Source organism: Neophocaena asiaeorientalis, unplaced genomic scaffold (genome assembly GCF_003031525.2).
Source record: "Neophocaena asiaeorientalis asiaeorientalis breed wild unplaced genomic scaffold, Neophocaena_asiaeorientalis_V1.1 scaffold256, whole genome shotgun sequence".
Lineage (NCBI taxonomy): Eukaryota > Metazoa > Chordata > Mammalia > Artiodactyla > Phocoenidae > Neophocaena > Neophocaena asiaeorientalis.
The window spans coordinates 8,364,859-8,388,090 of record NW_020185324.1 but is presented as its reverse complement, the minus strand read 5'-3'; the positions used below and the strand labels follow the sequence as shown (position 1 = coordinate 8,388,090).

The following is a 23,232-nucleotide window of genomic DNA, read 5'->3' as shown; positions in this document are numbered from 1 at the left end:
TAACATTCACCTCTGTTAAGGCCAAGTTTGCACATCATCTTCTTAAGAAAATCCAGGAGGGTGGTTATAGGCCAGCCACCCTCTCTGTTAAAGGGGACAAAGTGAGCATCCATAATTTCAGCTTGACTTTGTATGAAGTAGGTTAGATCTCTTCTAAAATAGGATTCATGGGAAATTAAGGGAACTACCAGTCTGCCATAAAGTACAGATATAATAACTTGAACCTGAAAAACAAGAAATTATAGCCAGTGTACATTCCACTTTTAAATTTTGTCAAATTAAAAAAAAAAGACCTCTGCAAAACACCATTTAAACAATTATCTGTGAGCAATCAGTTGAAATATACAAACTTTGGTAACTGAATGAGGTAATGTCTATAGACCCAGTTACTGAAAACAGTCAAACCTTCAGAATATCTACCAAAAGGCATGCTTTTGACTTTAGTTGATCTGCTTAGCCGTTTTCTTCTGAAAATCACTCTGATAAGATTTGTTGTAATTGGCTCTGTCGTAGGGGCTAGTATCATATATTTTATCAGCATGGCATAGTTCCCCTCAGAATTATCTCATGTTCTACAATTCATAAATTATTTTAGTGAGAAATTTTCCATTTAATGTCTGCCTTTTGAAGAACAACCCAGAAAAAAAAAAATTTTTTTTTTTCTCATTAACACTGTAAGGTTCCTGGAGTCCGGATACCTCTGATGAACTCTGCCATGGGTTAAATAGAATAACTAAAAGTTAAATGATGGACTTCCCTGGTGGCGCAGTGGTTGAGAGTCCACCTGCCGATGCAGGGGACGTGGGTTCATGCCCCGGTCTGGGAGGATCCCACGTACCGCAAAAAAAAAAAAAAAAAGTTAAATTATTAAAAACATGTCACCATATGTTTGAACAAACAGTAAGCTCTTTGACAGGGGTGGAATATAAGTATTAAGACAAATATTATCGGAAATTCCCTGGTGGTCCAGTGGTTAGGATTTGGTGCTTTTACTGCTGGGACCCGAGTTCCATCCCTGGTTGGGGAACTAAGATCCCACAAGCTGCACAGCACAGCCAAATTATGAAAAAAAAAAAAAAAAAAAAAAAAAGACAAATATTATCTTCCCTGCCAGGAAATGAATTCAAAATATGAAGAAAGAATGTATGTCTGAGGGTGAAAGAGAGGTGAGGATGGGCCAACCTAGTCTTAAATCTTCTGCTGCATTTTTTTCCCTTACAACAGAAGAGGGTAACATTTAAAAACTATGATTGTATGTGCTAGAATGTTCTTAAATCTCTGTCATATTAAAACCCATCAAGAAAATTGATATCCCAGAAAGTTTTTTCTAGAACCTCACTCACCATGTTTCAGGAAAGTAGCTTAGGCTTACATGAGAGTCACCAAAGATTGGCTTTATTGTGTGACTTAACCGCTATTGGCAAAGGAGCAGATCTGTCAGGATTTCAACATCAAAGTTCCTATGCTGTGCCCAATTGGTTCTCAGTAAATGGAAATCTATGAACTTTCAAACCCAAGTCACCAGCACCAGAGGCTAAGGCTATGATAGCCATTAGCAAAACCAAAATGGAAAATGTCTTTCACTGGGCAAACACTCTTGATTATATTTTATATGCTTCTGAGTTAATTCCTGGAAAACTATAAAATTTGCCAGTTTGATTATAATTTGCCCATGAAACGTATCATGCACATTTTACAAAGCTGTATTGTGTATTTTATCTTTATAACAATAAGCACCTAAATTACACTGGGTATTTTAGGGATCAGTGGCTGAAATACAGTTCTCACTTCCTTTAGTAAATGCACACACATTATTTGCTCAGCAGCCTCAGCCATTATCACTAAGCAATTGAAAGAGCGTTCATCTTGCAGTAAACGTAAAACCATCCACTTGTGCTGTGGGAAGAACTGCAGGATAGGTTGGATTTCTATGCCAGTGAATTCAAGGCTGCGATAACTTTTTCACTTGTCAAGTTGCTGTCACTTTGTTAAGGAATTAGAGATTGTATGTTGCCTAAATTTATAACAATATGTCAGTCTCTTGCAACTAAATGAAAATGAACAACTCTGGGTTGTTTTCAGTATGTAAGAAAAAGATTTATTGTATCACTAGTGAGTATCTTGTCATTGGAAACTTGTATCTATTTAATTGGCGTGTAGCATATTGAAATGCAACAACTATGAGTTATTTTTAAAGCGAGTCTTAATGGCATGTCTTCATAGGAGTACAACTCAAATTACTTTACCTTTTATTCAAAGGCATTCACTGTCATACTCTGATATTTAGTGAGTTTCTTCTCTGGCTAGAGAGAAACTCCCCTGGCATGCTCAGCTGTCTTCAGTTTGCAGGGATTGAGTTGTTGGTGGGGAAAACTGAGGCAAATCTATGGGTATCTCCATCCCATTCTAGACTGATGCCCAGGGAGCGCCTGCCACATTGATAGTGAGGGTGGTGAGCTCACGTGTGTAGGCAGACACAGTCCTTTCTCGCCTTCACCCTGAGACAAAGCATGTAGGGAAGCAAATGGCTTAATATACCAGCCCCTTCCGTCAGTTCCTGAAGGTAAATATGGGTCACTACTCATTTGGCAGATACAGTTACTTTGTGCTCCGTGCTGTGCTCCACCCCGGGGCACCTATACTGGTGAAGAAAAGAGTCCAACCTCCAGGGACATGTGCTGTTACATAGGTGCCTCAGATGTATGTAGCTCATCAGCTTTGCCTGTAACCCTTTTTCTAATTTGCTGAGTTTAACCTCTATTGAAGAAAGTCAAGCCTTCAGAATTTTATATATGGAAGCCTGATAGCTCTTCTAGGAGCAAAGACTATGAGATTACATTCATGTACTTTTTGGTGGTGATTTTGTCCATTTTTGATAGTTTTTCTTCTATTTGGTTAGTTTCCAGATGTCTGAGCTTCCACTGAGTAGCAGTGTATTATTTTTGATATTTCAAAATTATTGAATAATTGTGTATCCTATGTTTGCATTTAGATATAGTATTACTTTATTTGGTAAGTTTATATCAAGAGAGAGAAAAGTCAAAAATTGAAAAAAAGGAAAACATAGTTATATTTCTTTGGGCACTTTTCATATATTGACAGGTTGTGAGTCCAAAGACTTAAGACTGACAAATGTAAGTAGTTCTTCTTGGTAATTCTTTGCTGTTAAATTCAGGCTCACTTTTGACATAGAAATAGAAAATTATTTCTATCTGGGGGGAGACTTCCTCCATAGATATATAATACATTCTTGAAACACAAGTTCTGTTAAAGGTTTATTCACGTGCTCTTGTAGTTTTCATTCTTTACAGTGAAACACCATATATATATATTTTTTTTCCACAATACCCCACCAAATAAAACTGCCATTACCTCTGTTTGCAGAATCTGTCTTCTCCCTTCAGATAAATAGCAGCCATTCAAAACTATGAGAAATGATACCGAGTGGAGTTAAGTGGTGAAATGTTCTCTTCGGAAAATGTATTTAGACTCATCTGAATCATGTTATTTTTGTGCTTGCTTCTCTTGCCCCCATTCCCATAAATCGTTAAAGACAACAGGATGACAAACATTTGTCTTTACTGTGTTGTAGGTCCAAGGGGAGAACTGTGAACAGGTAGAGAGAAGGGGGAAGATAGATTTCTGAAAAATTTCAAAAGCGTGGCTTAAGAAACAACTCTTGTATTTCTGAAGCAATTCTGGGGTTTAAGTCAAGTTGACAATATTTTAGTTGGAAGGAAACTTACCAAAAAGCTCATCTTCTATCTTAAACTTTCTCAGACATTTGGGAAGAAAATTAATAAAGCATCTGTCCACTTCACATTTTCACTTCTCTAAACAAAAATCATAACTGAATTTTTTACTTTAGAGTATTGATTTCTCTACATTTTTTTTTCATGAGCTTGAGCCTTACTCTTGAATTATTACCAAATTTTGTTCATTTGGTTGATAATTAAATATTTCTAAGTCTTAATTTTATAGGAATTTACATATTTTCAGATCTAAAAGTTTTTTGCTATTATTGTTATAAATTTGATAACAGTTGAAATGTCATTTAGTTAATCTGTATTCAAGGGGGCCTCTAATGAGTACATATTTAGGAATATTTTTCAGAGTTGGAACAAAAATGCCTGCGACATGCAGCTATGCAGAAGCTTTGGGAATAAATCTTGCACAACTAAGATATTAATAAGATAATCTAAAGACTTATAAAATCTCATTTAAGTAACATAAAGTAATATAATAATTTACTTACATGATTTTAAAATTTGAAACCATCTCAATTGTATAAAAAATGGAAACTAAAAACACAGAGAACTTATTTTTTCTGAATAATTTGTACATTGCCGACATGATACCTGCGACCCTTGGGTACCTGTATTTCCTCCAGACAAGGACGTTCTGTAGTTTCAACCATCCACGTCAGGAAGTAAACATTGATGTATCATAACCATGTAATTCTCAGACCCCATTCACCTCATACTACATTTCAGCATTGTCCCATTTAGGTTTCATCAACTGTCCCTATTCACATTTCTCTAAATGTCTTCAAAGGCTTTACTTCAAAGTTACACTTTACCTTTGTCAATCTGCAAGAGTTCCTCAGCCTTCCTTTGACATTCCTAGTCTTGATAGTTTCGAAGATAACAAGGCTGTTATTTCATAAAATGTTCTTATTTGGGGTTTTGCTGATGTTTACTCATGATCATATTTAGATTATGGATCTTTGGCAGTAATATTATCTTAGTTCGTTCAGAATGCTATAACAAAATACCATATACTGGGTGACTTATGAACAACAGATATTTATTTCTCATAGTTCTGTGTCTGATGAGAGCCCACTTCCCAGCTCATAGAGCATCTTCTTTACTCTGTGTCCTCACATGGAGGGGGCAGAGATGTCTCTGGGGCCTCTTTTAGAGGGGCATTAATCCCATTCATACAGGCTGTGCCCTCATGACCTAATCACATCCCAAAGGCCCCACCTCTAAATACCATCACATTGGGTGCTAGGATTAAACATAACGGATTTTGGAGGAGTACAGACATTTAGTCTATAGCAAATATCATAGAAGTGATGCTATGTTATTTTCAGCACGAGTTTGATTTATCCCATCATTGATATTGTTAATGTTGGTATCTTGATCAAGGCTGTTTCTGTGGGGCTTCTCTGTCATAGAGTTATTCTTTTCCTTTATATTTAATCAATTCGTGGCAGGAGTTACTTAGAGACTATGCCAATACACCATTCTTGCTGAAACTTTTCAATTTATTCTTTTATAGCAGTATAGACTCATGTCTTTTTATCTTATTTAATGTTTTATAATGTGGTGATATTGTGTTTTCTTCATTATTTTTTGTTGTTATTATTCAGATGGTCCCACATTTGGCTAATGAGAACCCCTTCAAGCTCCTTTGACCTTTGAACATGCCCCTGTCATTCTTTGAGTACTTCCATGTACTACACATATTCCAGGTACATCTTGTACTTTCTTTGTCCCAGTGCTGGGTAGAATTAGTCGTTTCTCCAAGGAGCTCTGTTTCTTCTCACTAGAGAGTCATATTTAGAAACCAAGACCTAGATACTAGGTATGGCCATTTCTATTGGGTATGGCTGCTCCTAGCTTCTCTCGAGTCACACAGCTAGGGAAGATGTGTTTAAGTAAGCTTATATAAGGAGTGTATGTATGTGTGTATATGCACACTCATTTACAATTACATTGATTTCTATATCAATATGTATATTTTTAAAACCATGAGCTCATACCAGTGCCTCCAAGTCCAGTCCAAAACCACATGGCTCATTCTAGTTTTCTTATTGATGAAAAATTTGATCACATAAACATTTTATTTATTTTTATTTACATTCACCACGATACAGGGAGGCAGCCAGGATGAATGTTTTCCTTGGCTTTATTTGTTTTGAGCTCACTAGAATTCCTGTTACAAAGCCAGCAAATAATGGAGGCAGGAGCCAAATCCAGTTCTCTTTCCATGTTTACTATTCTTTGTCCCTTTCTAAAAACAAACAAACAAAGAAGAACGGTAATTAAATTCTTGAACCTTAGCTCTATTATGCGTTTTTCCTTTTTTTTTTCTTAAAAAACTTCGTGGTATGATTTAAATAGTAATTTATGTAAAGTGGTTAATATACAAAATAGGGAAAAATTTGGACAATGTATGGGATAAGTATCATGACACCAGCTTGTTAGTAAAAATAAATTAATAGAAAGCAGTGAGCTTTGTGAAAATGGATGTTATTGGATTTTTAGTGAGTTATTTATTCCCAAGGATAAATGCATAACCCTGATTTCTAAATATGTACTTAGATATCCAAGTATTAATAGACCTCATCCCCTCCCCCACCCCTCAATGAATTTTAGATCACAAAGAGTATGATCATTTGCTAAGGCCAAACGCTAACAACAATGGGGGTTAACATAATGCCATGTGAAATGGCAGCTACCACATTCATACTAATGATAATTTAATCTCAATGAGTTTGTGTTCTGCTACACAGACAGTACACATTACTTTGCGATTTATAGGATAATTGCATACATGGCTTCTAAATAAATTTGCTTTACTCTGTGCCAAGAATGCCTTACAACCTCCTCCATATGTGAAGACTATTTCAGAAAATGGAGCTTTTGCTCTGGAATACTCTGTGGGTTGCTGGTTAGTATGCTGAATATTTAGTAGCTGCTAATGAGACTCCTATCAGCTTATCAATGTCTAATTTCCTATTCTTGTATGGCATAATTTTATGAGAAATCTTCGGAGACCCTTATACCCAGTAACTGCCCTTAAGAGATACCTTAATCCAGTCTGAAATAAAAGCTTCTCTGATTGACTTATGGCCATATTAAGACAAGCATACCCATCTGTACATAATAACTTGCAAAGAGGATCTTGGACTAAAAATTCTTCGCATCTTGTTCGTAATTATTTTGGGGGACCAGACCTTATATTTATCATTTCATCTGGAATATCATTTATTAACTGGCGGTTTCCTCCTGCTTTCGGCGTTTTCTTTTTGACTTAGAATAGCCTCTGACTTAGAAATAGAAACCACTTTATATATATTTTTTCAGTTTCATTCATATGCATATCATTTTGATAATGGCCCAGGAACCTAACTTTGCTAGAAAATGTTGATTTGACTTTTCTTTCTTTCCCTTTTACTTTTCTGTTTTCAGCCCCTTATTCAATTCACCTGCAGGAAGATTGATTTTGAATAATACGGTCATGATGTCAAAACAGTACAAATTATACCCTGCTGCCATATGGAATGGTGAAAATAAAAGCTTTATTTACACTGTGTTCTTTAAGAAAAGAATAATAAATGTTTTTTTTCCCCTCTTCAGGGATTGTATTCTGGAAAGAAACGGTTCTTGTTTGTAGCCTGATAGCGTGGTTTATTCTGAAAGATAATGACTTGAAAACTCATTTGCTGTTCAACAAAGTAGCAAATACTCCAACTACTAACCCCTTAGCCTTCCAGCCTCTGAGACACGGATCTGTCTCCTTTCCCAGACAAAGCCATTTGGGGTAGTCATTATTGGTCCCGTATTACAGAGGAGACCCCTGTGCGGTGTCAGGTTATAGGGCTGATATGCTGAATCTACTTCTGTCTGCTTCTCAGGTCTGTGTACTGTCTTTGGGTGTCTGCTCAAAGCAGAAGTCCTGCCACTTATAGCCCTTCCTAGATAATGAATTAGAAATTACAGAAGGGTTAAAGACATAGGCACAGGCTGAACTTGAGCTCCTTAGGGAAATTATTTGATATTTATCATCCTTTTCATAATTCCATTTCTCATCCACATTTTATTGGCTAACATACATGGCAGAATTCTGTCCTACCTGGAAACTGTGCAAAAAAATGAGAAGTCAGTTGATACATATTAAAGGATGAATCTTTTTGTTATGTAAAAGTTTTAAAATTATTATTACATCCCATGAAACTTTAGTCCTTTCTGCTTAAAAAATAAAAGATGACCAAGTATTTAGAATAATTTTTGTTGTGTCTTCCATTATGAGTTGACTCCGATTAAGAGTTCTGTCAGTGTTCATGATGAATATTTATTCAAAGAACAGCAATTGGCATAGAGGGAACATGTTGAAGTAAAAATACACCAAATCTAGAGTTAAAAGATTTAAAAGAATTTTCTGCTGTATGTATGACTGAGACCAAGTAACAATTTTGCTGAGTCTTTGTGTCTACAGAAAATGGTAATTATTATACCACCCGTGCCTACCTCAAGCGACCCTAATAAGTCTCAAATGGTTTCAGTGTTTTCAGTCATTCACAACAAAGCTTTGCTGTCCCAGATATTTAGCGTTATTTTTTGTTTTGGGGAACAAATTGGATGACAATATGCTCTGTTTTATTTGTGCTGTTTGTGTTGTTGATTAATCAAAAGCCTAAAATCTTGTTCAGAGTGAGAAATGAGGGCTTTTACTAGCTTTTAAGAGGTTACTTGGCACATATACTACCCTCTAAATTCACTTGCATTTCTATATAATCCCTGTTTCTTTATGATTCCCGTAGAATATTTCTCCCATTTACAGTTTATTGCTGCAGCTCTTGTTATATCAAGCCTTAGAGTCACTTGCCTCTGTTCTATTTAAATCTTTTGTGGGAGCTTGGGATAGAGTAAGTACATATATGCTAATATTTTACTAGATGCCAGGCACTAGTGCCAGGCTGCACCAGGCACATTTAATGCATTATCCCATTCAATCCTCCATCTATGGGCTGGGTACTATTTTTACTCCCAAAGAATCTAATTATCCTACAGATACAATTAAATCACAGCAATATAGAGATTCTCTAGATTACTTCATACCCAGGGCCTGGCCCAGTCTTGGCACAAAGAAGGTTTTCAGTAAATATCTGTAGAATGAGTGATGATCTATTGACAGTCCATCTATTAACAGTCCAGTAGATTTTTTTTTTGGAGTATAATTGCTTTACAATGTCGTGTTAGCTTCTGCTGTACAGCGAAGCAAATCAGCCACATGTATACCCATATCCCCTCCCTCTTGGACCTCCCTCCCGCCCCTGACCCCCATCTCTCCCTGTCCAGATTTATGACCTAATCACATCCCAAAGGCCCCACCTCTAAATACCATCACATTGGGTGCTAGGATTAAACATAACGGATTTTGGAGGAGTACAGACATTTAGTCTATAGCAAATATCATAGAAGTGATGCTATGTTATTTTCAGCACGAGTTTGATTTATCCCATCATTGATATTGTTAATGTTGGTATCTTGATCAAGGCTGTTTCTGTGGGGCTTCTCTGTCATAGAGTTATTCTTTTCCTTTATATTTAATCAATTCGTGGCAGGAGTTACTTAGAGACTATGCCAATACACCATTCTTGCTGAAACTTTTCAATTTATTCTTTTATAGCAGTATAGACTCATGTCTTTTTATCTTATTTAATGTTTTATAATGTGGTGATATTGTGTTTTCTTCATTATTTTTTGTTGTTATTATTCAGATGGTCCCACATTTGGCTAATGAGAACCCCTTCAAGCTCCTTTGACCTTTGAACATGCCCCTGTCATTCTTTGAGTACTTCCATGTACTACACATATTCCAGGTACATCTTGTACTTTCTTTGTCCCAGTGCTGGGTAGAATTAGTCGTTTCTCCAAGGAGCTCTGTTTCTTCTCACTAGAGAGTCATATTTAGAAACCAAGACCTAGATACTAGGTATGGCCATTTCTATTGGGTATGGCTGCTCCTAGCTTCTCTCGAGTCACACAGCTAGGGAAGATGTGTTTAAGTAAGCTTATATAAGGAGTGTATGTATGTGTGTATATGCACACTCATTTACAATTACATTGATTTCTATATCAATATGTATATTTTTAAAACCATGAGCTCATACCAGTGCCTCCAAGTCCAGTCCAAAACCACATGGCTCATTCTAGTTTTCTTATTGATGAAAAATTTGATCACATAAACATTTTATTTATTTTTATTTACATTCACCACGATACAGGGAGGCAGCCAGGATGAATGTTTTCCTTGGCTTTATTTGTTTTGAGCTCACTAGAATTCCTGTTACAAAGCCAGCAAATAATGGAGGCAGGAGCCAAATCCAGTTCTCTTTCCATGTTTACTATTCTTTGTCCCTTTCTAAAAACAAACAAACAAAGAAGAACGGTAATTAAATTCTTGAACCTTAGCTCTATTATGCGTTTTTCCTTTTTTTTTTCTTAAAAAACTTCGTGGTATGATTTAAATAGTAATTTATGTAAAGTGGTTAATATACAAAATAGGGAAAAATTTGGACAATGTATGGGATAAGTATCATGACACCAGCTTGTTAGTAAAAATAAATTAATAGAAAGCAGTGAGCTTTGTGAAAATGGATGTTATTGGATTTTTAGTGAGTTATTTATTCCCAAGGATAAATGCATAACCCTGATTTCTAAATATGTACTTAGATATCCAAGTATTAATAGACCTCATCCCCTCCCCCACCCCTCAATGAATTTTAGATCACAAAGAGTATGATCATTTGCTAAGGCCAAACGCTAACAACAATGGGGGTTAACATAATGCCATGTGAAATGGCAGCTACCACATTCATACTAATGATAATTTAATCTCAATGAGTTTGTGTTCTGCTACACAGACAGTACACATTACTTTGCGATTTATAGGATAATTGCATACATGGCTTCTAAATAAATTTGCTTTACTCTGTGCCAAGAATGCCTTACAACCTCCTCCATATGTGAAGACTATTTCAGAAAATGGAGCTTTTGCTCTGGAATACTCTGTGGGTTGCTGGTTAGTATGCTGAATATTTAGTAGCTGCTAATGAGACTCCTATCAGCTTATCAATGTCTAATTTCCTATTCTTGTATGGCATAATTTTATGAGAAATCTTCGGAGACCCTTATACCCAGTAACTGCCCTTAAGAGATACCTTAATCCAGTCTGAAATAAAAGCTTCTCTGATTGACTTATGGCCATATTAAGACAAGCATACCCATCTGTACATAATAACTTGCAAAGAGGATCTTGGACTAAAAATTCTTCGCATCTTGTTCGTAATTATTTTGGGGGACCAGACCTTATATTTATCATTTCATCTGGAATATCATTTATTAACTGGCGGTTTCCTCCTGCTTTCGGCGTTTTCTTTTTGACTTAGAATAGCCTCTGACTTAGAAATAGAAACCACTTTATATATATTTTTTCAGTTTCATTCATATGCATATCATTTTGATAATGGCCCAGGAACCTAACTTTGCTAGAAAATGTTGATTTGACTTTTCTTTCTTTCCCTTTTACTTTTCTGTTTTCAGCCCCTTATTCAATTCACCTGCAGGAAGATTGATTTTGAATAATACGGTCATGATGTCAAAACAGTACAAATTATACCCTGCTGCCATATGGAATGGTGAAAATAAAAGCTTTATTTACACTGTGTTCTTTAAGAAAAGAATAATAAATGTTTTTTTTCCCCTCTTCAGGGATTGTATTCTGGAAAGAAACGGTTCTTGTTTGTAGCCTGATAGCGTGGTTTATTCTGAAAGATAATGACTTGAAAACTCATTTGCTGTTCAACAAAGTAGCAAATACTCCAACTACTAACCCCTTAGCCTTCCAGCCTCTGAGACACGGATCTGTCTCCTTTCCCAGACAAAGCCATTTGGGGTAGTCATTATTGGTCCCGTATTACAGAGGAGACCCCTGTGCGGTGTCAGGTTATAGGGCTGATATGCTGAATCTACTTCTGTCTGCTTCTCAGGTCTGTGTACTGTCTTTGGGTGTCTGCTCAAAGCAGAAGTCCTGCCACTTATAGCCCTTCCTAGATAATGAATTAGAAATTACAGAAGGGTTAAAGACATAGGCACAGGCTGAACTTGAGCTCCTTAGGGAAATTATTTGATATTTATCATCCTTTTCATAATTCCATTTCTCATCCACATTTTATTGGCTAACATACATGGCAGAATTCTGTCCTACCTGGAAACTGTGCAAAAAAATGAGAAGTCAGTTGATACATATTAAAGGATGAATCTTTTTGTTATGTAAAAGTTTTAAAATTATTATTACATCCCATGAAACTTTAGTCCTTTCTGCTTAAAAAATAAAAGATGACCAAGTATTTAGAATAATTTTTGTTGTGTCTTCCATTATGAGTTGACTCCGATTAAGAGTTCTGTCAGTGTTCATGATGAATATTTATTCAAAGAACAGCAATTGGCATAGAGGGAACATGTTGAAGTAAAAATACACCAAATCTAGAGTTAAAAGATTTAAAAGAATTTTCTGCTGTATGTATGACTGAGACCAAGTAACAATTTTGCTGAGTCTTTGTGTCTACAGAAAATGGTAATTATTATACCACCCGTGCCTACCTCAAGCGACCCTAATAAGTCTCAAATGGTTTCAGTGTTTTCAGTCATTCACAACAAAGCTTTGCTGTCCCAGATATTTAGCGTTATTTTTTGTTTTGGGGAACAAATTGGATGACAATATGCTCTGTTTTATTTGTGCTGTTTGTGTTGTTGATTAATCAAAAGCCTAAAATCTTGTTCAGAGTGAGAAATGAGGGCTTTTACTAGCTTTTAAGAGGTTACTTGGCACATATACTACCCTCTAAATTCACTTGCATTTCTATATAATCCCTGTTTCTTTATGATTCCCGTAGAATATTTCTCCCATTTACAGTTTATTGCTGCAGCTCTTGTTATATCAAGCCTTAGAGTCACTTGCCTCTGTTCTATTTAAATCTTTTGTGGGAGCTTGGGATAGAGTAAGTACATATATGCTAATATTTTACTAGATGCCAGGCACTAGTGCCAGGCTGCACCAGGCACATTTAATGCATTATCCCATTCAATCCTCCATCTATGGGCTGGGTACTATTTTTACTCCCAAAGAATCTAATTATCCTACAGATACAATTAAATCACAGCAATATAGAGATTCTCTAGATTACTTCATACCCAGGGCCTGGCCCAGTCTTGGCACAAAGAAGGTTTTCAGTAAATATCTGTAGAATGAGTGATGATCTATTGACAGTCCATCTATTAACAGTCCAGTAGATTTTTTTTTTGGAGTATAATTGCTTTACAATGTCGTGTTAGCTTCTGCTGTACAGCGAAGCAAATCAGCCACATGTATACCCATATCCCCTCCCTCTTGGACCTCCCTCCCGTCCCCCCCCCCCCCTGCCCCCCCTCTCCCCCTTTCCAGATTTTTTTTTTTTTTTTTTTTTAATTTTTGGCTGCGTTGGGTCTTTATTGCTGTACGTGGGCTTTCTCTAGTTGCGGAGAGCGGGGCTACTCTTCGTTGCTGTGCACGGGCTCTAGGGCACGCGGGCTTCAGTAGTTGTGGCTTGCGGGCTCTAGAGTGCAGGCTCAGTACTTGTGGCACACGGCCTTAGTTGCTCTGCGGCATGTGGGATCCTCCCCGACCGAGGATCCAACCCGTGTCCCCTGCATTGGCAGGCGGATTCTTAACCACTTCGCCACCAGGAAGTCCCCCAGTAGATTTGTTTAAACTAGTAGTTTAAAAGGTCTTTTTCTTTTATTGTAATGCAACTTTCATAAATATGAAGATACTTTCTTATTGACCATCTTAAGACCAATATATTTACATTTTTCAAGAGGACTTTTACTGTCTTAGGTAGTATTGTATCTCTAACAGGTAAGCATGCCTTTCAACATATTTTAAGGGGTATACTACTTTATTTAAGAAAATATTCTTCATACTATCCATCTAATATTTGACTTATGTTAAGAAAAACTTCCCTTATGCAATTCTTTCATCCTTCAAAAATGAAAAAAAAAAACGTTAGTTGTGCTTCTGTAAGATTACATCATGAATGCCTAAAGCTTCAAGATATGCAGCCACTGAGAAATTTCTGCTCCTGGCAGAAATCTTTGCTCCTGGCAGAAAGAAGACCCAGAATGTTGACTCAACATGCAAGTGAGTGATTCACTTAGATGTTATCATTAGTTTGAACATCAACAATCCCATTATTCTAAAGATAGGATAGCAGAGTAGAGGTGCATATTCCATTGTGTTCTTTTAAGTTTCATTGTGTTCACACTTAAGGTTTTGTTATGTGGTTGCCATTTTGACTTGTAGGAACTTACAACCAGTATATGAGGGAAGGCTTCCTGTAAAATTAAGAAAGCAGGAACTGAGTTGTGTGTTTCTAGTGTAGCAACTGCACTCAGTTAAAGAAAGAGCCAAGCATAAATTGCACTTCCCAAATGATGAAAGTCGTTTGCTAATTAAATAAAACCTGTGACTATAAAAATGAAGAAAGCCATCATTAACAAGTATTTTTGTGAATTTATAAGTTTAATACTACTTAAGACACTATAAAAGATAGTTTTGCCTCTTAGACTTATATTTAAATTGGGGAGACCCAATCTATAGCCGCAGGACAATTAAAGAATGATTAACTGTTTAAAAAGATGCCGTTAGGACTTCACTTCCCTCGTGGTCCTGTGGTTGGGAATCCGGGCTTCCACTGCAGGGGGCACAGGTTCGATCCCTGGTCAGGGAAGTAAGATCCTACAGACCATGCAATACAGCCAAAAATATGAATAGGATAGGATAGAATAGAATAGAATTAAATTAAGTTTTAAAAGATGCCATTAAATAAGCCCAGTAGGAATTCAGAGATGTCACATGAATAAATGCGGAAATGGTTGCCCAAATTTCCTAAATATGTCTAATTGCAAGTGTTTATTGAATACGGTAATGGTTAAAAAGGAAGTAACATATAGCCCTGCCCTCTGTGAGCTTTGAAAGCTTTTAAAGAGGAGCCACTACGAACTGTTTGGTCCTCAGGAAGGTGGTTCAGAGGGATGAGTTCTCCAAGGAGAAAAAAAATTTTAAAAAGCTTACCTCTTTCTCCAGATTCACGTCTTTTAATAATTCTTTTGGAAGAGCATACTGTTGATATAATTGACGTGATGTTTCTTCATAAACATATTTGCTATAAATCTAAAAAATTGGAAATGTGGCATCATGACAAATGGTCCTTTATTGAAAACTTCTTTAAATCTTTTGGGACTAGAGTCAAAGCACCTGTCTGATTGAACTCACTGAATCCTAGCAAGATTAGGCAAGAGGAACTGCTTAGGGCCACCTTGGAAGGAGGCTGTGGACTTAGTAGGCAATTTAGTTTTGTGTTTGCTATCAAATGAGAGAGGTTGAGTTTTGTGGAATTGGAGCAAAAGTAAAGCATCACTAAAATTGTTTATGGTTGAACAATGAAAGTAGTTTGAGCAAATTATGCAAAAGCTATTACTTTATCATTCACAGATATCTAAAGCGTAACTCCCTACAAAACAAAGTCGGGCTATATTCCCTATACATTCCTTTAAGTCCTGGAGAGGTTAGGGGTTATTAACAAAAGTTTTACAGCAATGGGAAGTTGACTTTGAAAAATGCTGAGGTTCATTATTCTCTTTCCTTAATGGAACTGAAAGTTTCATATCAGCATGTTTTATTAAGACCCCAAACAGGTTCAAGGAATGTGCTATATTTCCAGGTCTTATTATAGCTGCCATTCCAAACAAAATATGTATGACTTCTACGATTCACTACGCACAAGTGTGTAGTAATCTGCCCTTTAATGGCCTCTCAAAATGACGGACCAAATGGCTTTGTGAAGGTCAAGTCTGACTTAAATTGTTGATGAATTAGTAGCTAATCCTGCTTGATTGAATATTAATATGGAACAGTAATAAGTAAGGCATTTTAAAGCTTAATGAACACATTAAAGAATAGGACAAAATGCTTTTCTTTTCAGTTGTGTAAAAAGTTTAAAGCTACTAACATTAAGACAATTTGTTAATTTTTGCTTCTGTATTTTCCTGTAAAAGTTTGTGTGGTTAACATATAAAGGGTATTGATTTTTTTTTTTTTTCCTCAAGTTCCTGGTACTGTACATTTGATGAGCTGTCAAAATTGATGTTATCAAATGGCCAAGGCAGTTTTATATAAATCACCAATAAATGTAGAGGTGAAAAAAAAGCAATTAATGTCTTCTAAACTACGCCCGCTGAGATAAGCATACCAATTAGAAATTTCATTATTTCTACAGTTCATTTTATGTTGAATACTGAATTTTATTGCCAAATACCTGACAGTCAAATTGGAAACAAGCCGCAACTGTCAATGTGTAACAGCACTGGCTATTTGAATCTGTTACATTGTGATGTTTCTCATGAAAATTTAATGAAGAAAGTGCATTAAAAGAGTTTCTGTGCAAAGGGGGGGATGGATAGAATTTAATTACCCTTATTAAAAATAAGAAAGGAGCTCTCTTTACATCCTTTGTCTGATTAGTATGCGAGAAAGATTATCTTTGTTGTACACTTGTGTATATGGAAATGGGGCTCTGGAGTGTTCTTTATGAGCTAAGAAGGAAAAGAAAGGTCATGCAAATGTATTAGACTGCTTTCCATAGGGCACAAGTCAATTTTGTCAGCTCTCCCCAAGGTGAGGTCTTCATTTCTTATAAATGGTTATTAATTCTAAATTTCTTTGGTAAGAGCATTTAGTAAGTGGCTCAACAATCTCAAGTCTTTGACATTTGCCACTGATAGGTATAGAATATTGGCATGGTTCTTCAGAGAGATGAACTTGTAGAAGAAAAGTAATGACTAGTAGAGCAGTGTTTATGCATGTGGATGTAACTAGTAGTTAGATGCCACAGGAGTGACTCAATGTCCTGGGAAAGACAGAAACAGCTCAGGAATCCCAAGGTGATTTTTTTATTAACTGAAGTTAATTGCTTTCAATATGGAAATTAACAACAACAAAATATAAGAGCTTTTTTAAAAACTGGTTTCTAGGTGTCTAAGGCAGTGCAGTTGATTTTGGGGCACTTGAGATAAATTATTTTTATTCTTTGAAGCATTCTGGGTCAATAGCTGGTGAGTGAGATATTTAATAATATAATGTGTGTGGTACAATGGCTATTGAGCTTTTTGCTTTATTTTTTTATTTGCCCAAATAACATTAAAACTAAGCTTTAGATGTAAACACATTGACTAAAGCTTTAAAGCCATTTAAAAAAAAAAGTCTGATGAAATTCAAGTGGAATAGAGTATTAAAATTAGCATAGCCCAATTTGCAAAATGCTCTTTATCTGACTTGTAATTTTTAACCTTCCCTTGGAGCCTTGAAAAATCATCTTGAAATTCCATTCTTAACCACTGTTTCTGACACTTGTCCACCGTAGACCTAGGCTTGGCTGGCAGCCTGTAAGCATTCAAATAAATGGAAAGTATTACTACTGCTTCCTCAAAAGAGCCACATCTTTCAACTTAAGTAAAATGTAGCTCATCGAAGTTAACTATCTTTTTAGTCTCTGGCCGTAATTAGCTGGTGGGACAGGAAAATATCCTCTGGTGAATCCATGTGGCAAACCCAACTGCTCCAGCAACTTCTTTTGGACTTTTCATAAATCTCCCTTGGGAGAACCAGAGTCTACTTTTCCCTATTAGCGCCTTGATTTTCTCTTACAGAAGCCTGGATTTAATGTTCAGGATATCTTCCCTTTCTTGGGAGCTTTAATCTTTGGTAGTATTTTGACATTCTTTTACTATTCACATTCCAAATCTCTCTCTCTAGTTCTGAACTATTCCTTTGATGAACTCTCTACCGTGAGTAGTTTTATACTTTGTGTAGTAGGAAACTTTTTAATCACTGTGATATATTCATATTTAGGCTTAGAAATCACTGGAGTTCTCTCAAAATCTGTCAGCCCAGACTAACTTGATGGCAGGGGATTTGGATGCAAGCGAGGCATGGAGAAATTTGTATTACAGAAGGATAAACTGATGAGAATTAAAAAATACAAGACAGTGGATTTAGGTACTTACTACTGCAGTTGATATGAGGAGGAGAAGATGAAGTCTGTTGGAGAGAGTTTTGAAAAGTTTTATAAAGAAGGTGATTTTGGTTGTGTGGCTTTCTAGAGACACAGACAGTGTACTCGTCGGATATGATTTGTCTGGGGAATGGTGAGAATTTCATTGTGGGCAGAAGACATGTTTCCTATGAGGGAGGTCATCCATGAGAGGCTGAGAAAAATGGGTCCTGATTTTAAAAGACTACGCTAGCCAGATTTAGGAGATTTGAGTTTACCCTGTAAGTATAGAGAGAGTGGAGAACACATAGATTTGGTCAACAATGCAGTGGAGTCATCAAAATGTGACCTTTTCCCTTGAAATTGTGCATCTTTAGCAAGACTCAGAGAATCATACCAGAAATTGTGGGAGACATCCAAGTAGAAGCCAGGTACCACACCTGCTGGTTTCTGTTTTGCTCACTGGTTCTGCTTTAGAGTCATTTTGGAATTGGTGGCTGATGACAATTCGTCAGAGGTCATGAGGGAATGTTGGAATGTTGATTACATTAACACCAGGCCCAACTGGACGTCAAAATGTTTCATAATAGTCTTCAAACAAACACCCAAGTTCTAATTTAGATAATTCTCACCCATATAACTAAAATTCCTTCAATCCTTGAATAGAATAATATACCTTTCTAATGCTAACTGGAAGAGCTGGCCATGCAGGGTATCAACGTAGTCATGCTTGAGGGACTTAGGAGGACTTTAATTTCTCAAGATCTAAGATCTGGGGCAATTTTGATGTGGGATAGTGAGAAATGAACTTTGGATGAGTTGAAGATTCAAAATTTAGGAGTTTCAACTTTTTAATGACTGAAAATGGTGTAGGCCTTTGGAATGGAAGAAAGTATTCTCTTACCCTAAGGAATGTATGTATGCTTCTGTGTTGCATTTTTGAGTTGCTTTTGTTCTTTTCTTCTTTTGTAAGGGAGACTTTCAGGTACTTTTCTGCCTAATTGAAACTCTCTACAAAGGAATTCATTCAGGTTGAACCTGTGCTTGGGTGAAAAAATATACAGAGTTTTACCTAAAAGTTAAAAGAAAAACATAACAGATTCAAATACAGATAGCTTGGTCCAGCTAACCTGCTTGTTCACCATGTCCTCGTAAAGCTAGCTCTTTTGGGTCAGTGGTTTTCCCTCAAGGAAACGTTTTCTTCTCAGTACCTGTACTTCTGACGTTCCTTTCTTTCTGGCCAACTCAACTTGTTCCTAAAGGCTCATTTCACAGCTTCCTCTTGGTGCTCACTGACCTCATCAGACACATACTGTAGAGTGACTTCTCCTTCTCTGCGCCCAGAGAACTTGATCCATTCCTTGGTCGTGGTTTTTATCACACATGTCTGAGCTCTTTGTTAGGCTGTTGGCCTCTTAGACTGTGCACTCTTCTGGCCAGGAACAACGTTCCTTAATGTAACAGTGCAATGCTACCTAGTTTGTGTTAACTTCTCAAGAAATGATAGGTTAATGGGAGAGGTTAATGGTCAATATCTCTTGAATCTTGGGTATCTGACTTGATAACATGTTTGTATCACCTTTTGTCTTGCAGAGGATCAAATTCCCAGGGGCTTCCCTACCATTGACATGGGCCCACAGTTGAAGGTGGTTGAGCGTACACGCACTGCCACCATGCTTTGTGCAGCCAGTGGGAATCCGGATCCAGAAATCACTTGGTTCAAAGATTTCTTACCTGTCGACACAAGCAACAACAATGGCCGTATTAAGCAGTTACGATCAGGTAGGGTCTTGTTACTGTTTCCACAAGCTCCTAGAGAATTTTAATTTTTCTTTTTAGTTTTCTCTCTCTTTATTTTTATTTTATTTATTTTTAACTTTTAGGTATTGATTTTTCTCCCTCTTCTCTTTCTCTGTTATTTAATGTGTTGTCCACGTTTGTGATGTCATAGCCCGTTTCAGAGTCTGTCTTTCTTCTCCTCTGTGTTTTGCAGCTTCTGTTTAATCCACATTGCTCAGTGCTGTGACTGCATTTTTGATAATTTTTTAATTTACTGCTCTTCCGCAGTATTTGATGAATCCATTTTCTCCTCTTTCTTTCTTATTTCTCTGTTTTCTTTTGAAACAAATTTATTTCAACATTGGACTTCATTCAGAACTTGCAAGGAGTTCCAATGGTTATATCCATTAAAACCCAAAAATGTTCATATTCAATGCTAAAATGATTCAGTTTTATTAAAGTGTGTTTTCTCTCTCTTTTCTGCATTTGAACTCATCAAACTACCAAAGTTTAGTAAGTTCGGGCACATCTACTTTCTTTTCACTAATACATAAAACACAGAAGTGTTATCTCATGAGTAACCAGATGTATTTTTTTTATAAAGTCCTTCACAAAGTACCAATGAAAGGAGGGGATTTTTATTAATATTATTATAATATTATTATGAGTGAGTATTTTCTACACATTAGCCACAGTAGTGTGCGTCCTCATCAAAGATTTTTGAACCCTCCAGTGACTGGATCTACAGAAGTCTGCTTTTGGTGTAGACTCCAGCTTCTGCCGCTCTCTCTCTCTCTCTCTCTCTCTCTCTTCCTCCTTCCCCCCTACCCCATCCCTCTCCCCCCTCTCTCTTTCTGGCTGCCCATTGCCCTTTCTCCCTCTTCCATCCCCATCCCAAGTTTATTCCTTTGCTCTCTTTAGATTAAAAGTAGAGATAATTCTAAATTTGTTAAGTTTTAGAGCCTGTCCCGAGGTAATTTCACAGGGATGTGTACTAGTAAGCTGTTTACTTTGGCATTGGTAGTAATATTGATACAGAATTCTAAGTTGTTTAACTGCCTGTCTTCCCAGAATTCTCAGCTTTTGACCTGTCCTGTGATGTTAAAGCGTCTTGTTAACTGCCTCTTTTGCTTGTTGTCAGCAGAATTGTGTAGATTAGCATTCTGTTATTGTAAATAAAGAATTAATTATTCACATGTAACATAGATGATTTAGTATATAAAGCTTTAACTCTGAAAAATTTGTACCAAATTATGAGGAATATAATAATATTTTTATGCTGTCTTTCTTCTCTCCGTATTTAAATCTCCAGAATCTATTGGTAAGTGCTTAGTTCTGAAGCGCACTTCACCCCCCACTAATTTCCATATTCAGATTATTATTATTATTATTATTAATAAAATGCATGGCATGCATTTTACTAACTGTCAGTGTAGGCACCAGATTTCCTTAGTGGCGCACACACACACACATCCACGGAACTGTTATCGTAAGAACACTGTGTAGAAATAAAATAGAACACAAGTTATATCACACAAATGTAGCATAGTAAGTAGCATAAGATATATCCAGTGAACAGTGTTTGTTTCTAGTTATTCTTTAGGATTTCCTATAACAGTATATATATATGCATATCTATATATATACTTAAATAGATTAGCCAGTATTTTCCTCAACTATGTCTTTAAAAATATTGTTTAGTTCTTTTTTTTTTTTATAAGACTATGAGGCTTATAAGATATAATTCTAACCCTATATGACCCCAGACCTAAGAACTCAGTTGCTTCTCTGAGAAAGGCAATGCTGCCTATTGTGGTCTTTGCCCTCTGTGGTATAATGCAACTTGCTTTTATGATCTAATAATACTATCTAATATATTCCTGTTTTACCAGTATAGTAATTCAAGTTTCTTTTAAGACCTTATTTAATTCTGTAAATCTAATTTAATTCTTCTCCCCAGCCCTAGCCTCCTTCTTCTCGTACTAATGCTTCTTCTTTCTAATCTTATTTGCATTCATATTATCCACCCAGGTGGTACACCAATAAGAGGTAAGAGTGCTGAACTAACGTTCACAGAATGATCTTACTCATTCTTTCTGTCCTTTCATCACTCTCATATTTGTCCTGTTTTCAAAATCATTACAATAATGTCCATCAATGTTATATTTTTCCTTTGTACTGTTTGGTTATGATTGGTGACTCTCATCTTGTGAATTTTTCTTTTCTTTTTTTCTTTTTCTCTTTGTTTTGTTCATTTCTTTCTTTATGAAAATGATTCTTTAAGTTGTGATATGCTTCAAAGAAAGCATATCCAGGTCTTTAGACCACAGACCAGTCACAGCGTACCATCTGTCCCTCTTTTTTTCCTTTTCTTCTTCTTCCTTTTTCCTTTTTTTCCTTTTTTTTTTTTTCTTCTTTTTCTTTTTTTTTTTTTTGTCCAACTGGAGAAAAAAAAAAATCATTTTTTTTCTTCCTTAGCTGTTCTTGTTCTGGACCAAAGTCAAGATGGTCTGGAGAACAGTGGCAGACATGCAGAAGACAGCCTGGAACACCTGCTTTTTGTCTTTATCTTTCAAAAGGTTTTTGCTTTTGTTCTTCGATTCTTTTTTCTCTTACTGTCCTAAAAGTCAAAGAATGACTCCCCTTTCCACCTGATCACACTCGCCTACAACCTGACAGCAATGCTTTTTCCCCCCCACTTCTTTTTTTCTTGGATTACTCGCTTCTGGATTTTTCGATCTTCTGTCCTTCAGGCTCTGGAGACAAAAGGTGCTGAGTATTCTTGGTGGTATGTGGATTGCTGGTTTTTTAGACTTTGACTCAGTGTGCATTTCTTTTATAATTCTTGTTTTGTATTTTTCTTGGGGTTTTGTGACACCACACTGCTAATCCCACTGGTGGATTTTGATGGGTGTCTTAGGGGATCCGTCTCGAGGTCCTCAAGCAGTGGTTGGTTGGCCCTCCGGGCTGGCATAGGCCATGCTTTTTAAGTTTTTAAAAAAACCTTCTAATTCAACTACTCTTTGTTTTTCAGCAAACATAATAAATGATTGTAAGTCGTGGCAAACTGGTCTTTCTTTTCTTAAAAATCTGCATGTCTTAAGGGAGTTTTGTTTCTTTAAGTAATATTTTCATGATATATAATAACTAATTTTAATTTTTTTGCTTCATGCAGCCTTTTTTGTGCTTGCTGCGTATTTTTGGCTTTCTTCAGCAGAAGACTTTCTTGAAAACCCGGCCTGGTTTTTTTTGAGTGTACCTCTCTTTTGCGCCACTTTTGTTACCAAAATGAAACAAAACAAAACCAAAAATTAATCTTTTGTTTGATTTAAAAGCCATACTTCCTTGAAGCAGTCTCACCCATCTTCATTTTATTAGTCTAGGAAATAAGCGTGTTAATTATGACTAGAATACTTGCTTGGGAAAAGAGATATTGTTTTTTTTTATGCTAGCATTGATGATGTAAAAAATTAAAAAAAAATAATCTCTATATGTTTTTCTCATCGCATCATTTTCTGTCTGTGCACCTTAGCAAGAGATTGAATCGACGTTGAGCGGATCTTCCTGTGCAG

At 36.3% G+C, this 23,232-nt stretch overlaps 1 protein-coding gene across 8 annotated transcripts in view; it reads left to right on the top strand.

The window, feature by feature from the left end:
• PTPRD (protein tyrosine phosphatase receptor type D) overlaps nt 1–23,232 on the top strand; it is a 1,004,024-nt gene that overhangs the window by 782,466 nt on the left and 198,326 nt on the right. For all 8 annotated transcript variants that reach the window (XM_024734238.1, XM_024734244.1, XM_024734243.1 and 5 more), the window contains one exon: nt 19,475–19,663. In XM_024734238.1, coding sequence (XP_024590006.1) covers nt 19,475–19,663 — 189 coding nt within the window. The remainder of the gene's footprint in view (nt 1–19,474; nt 19,664–23,232) is intronic.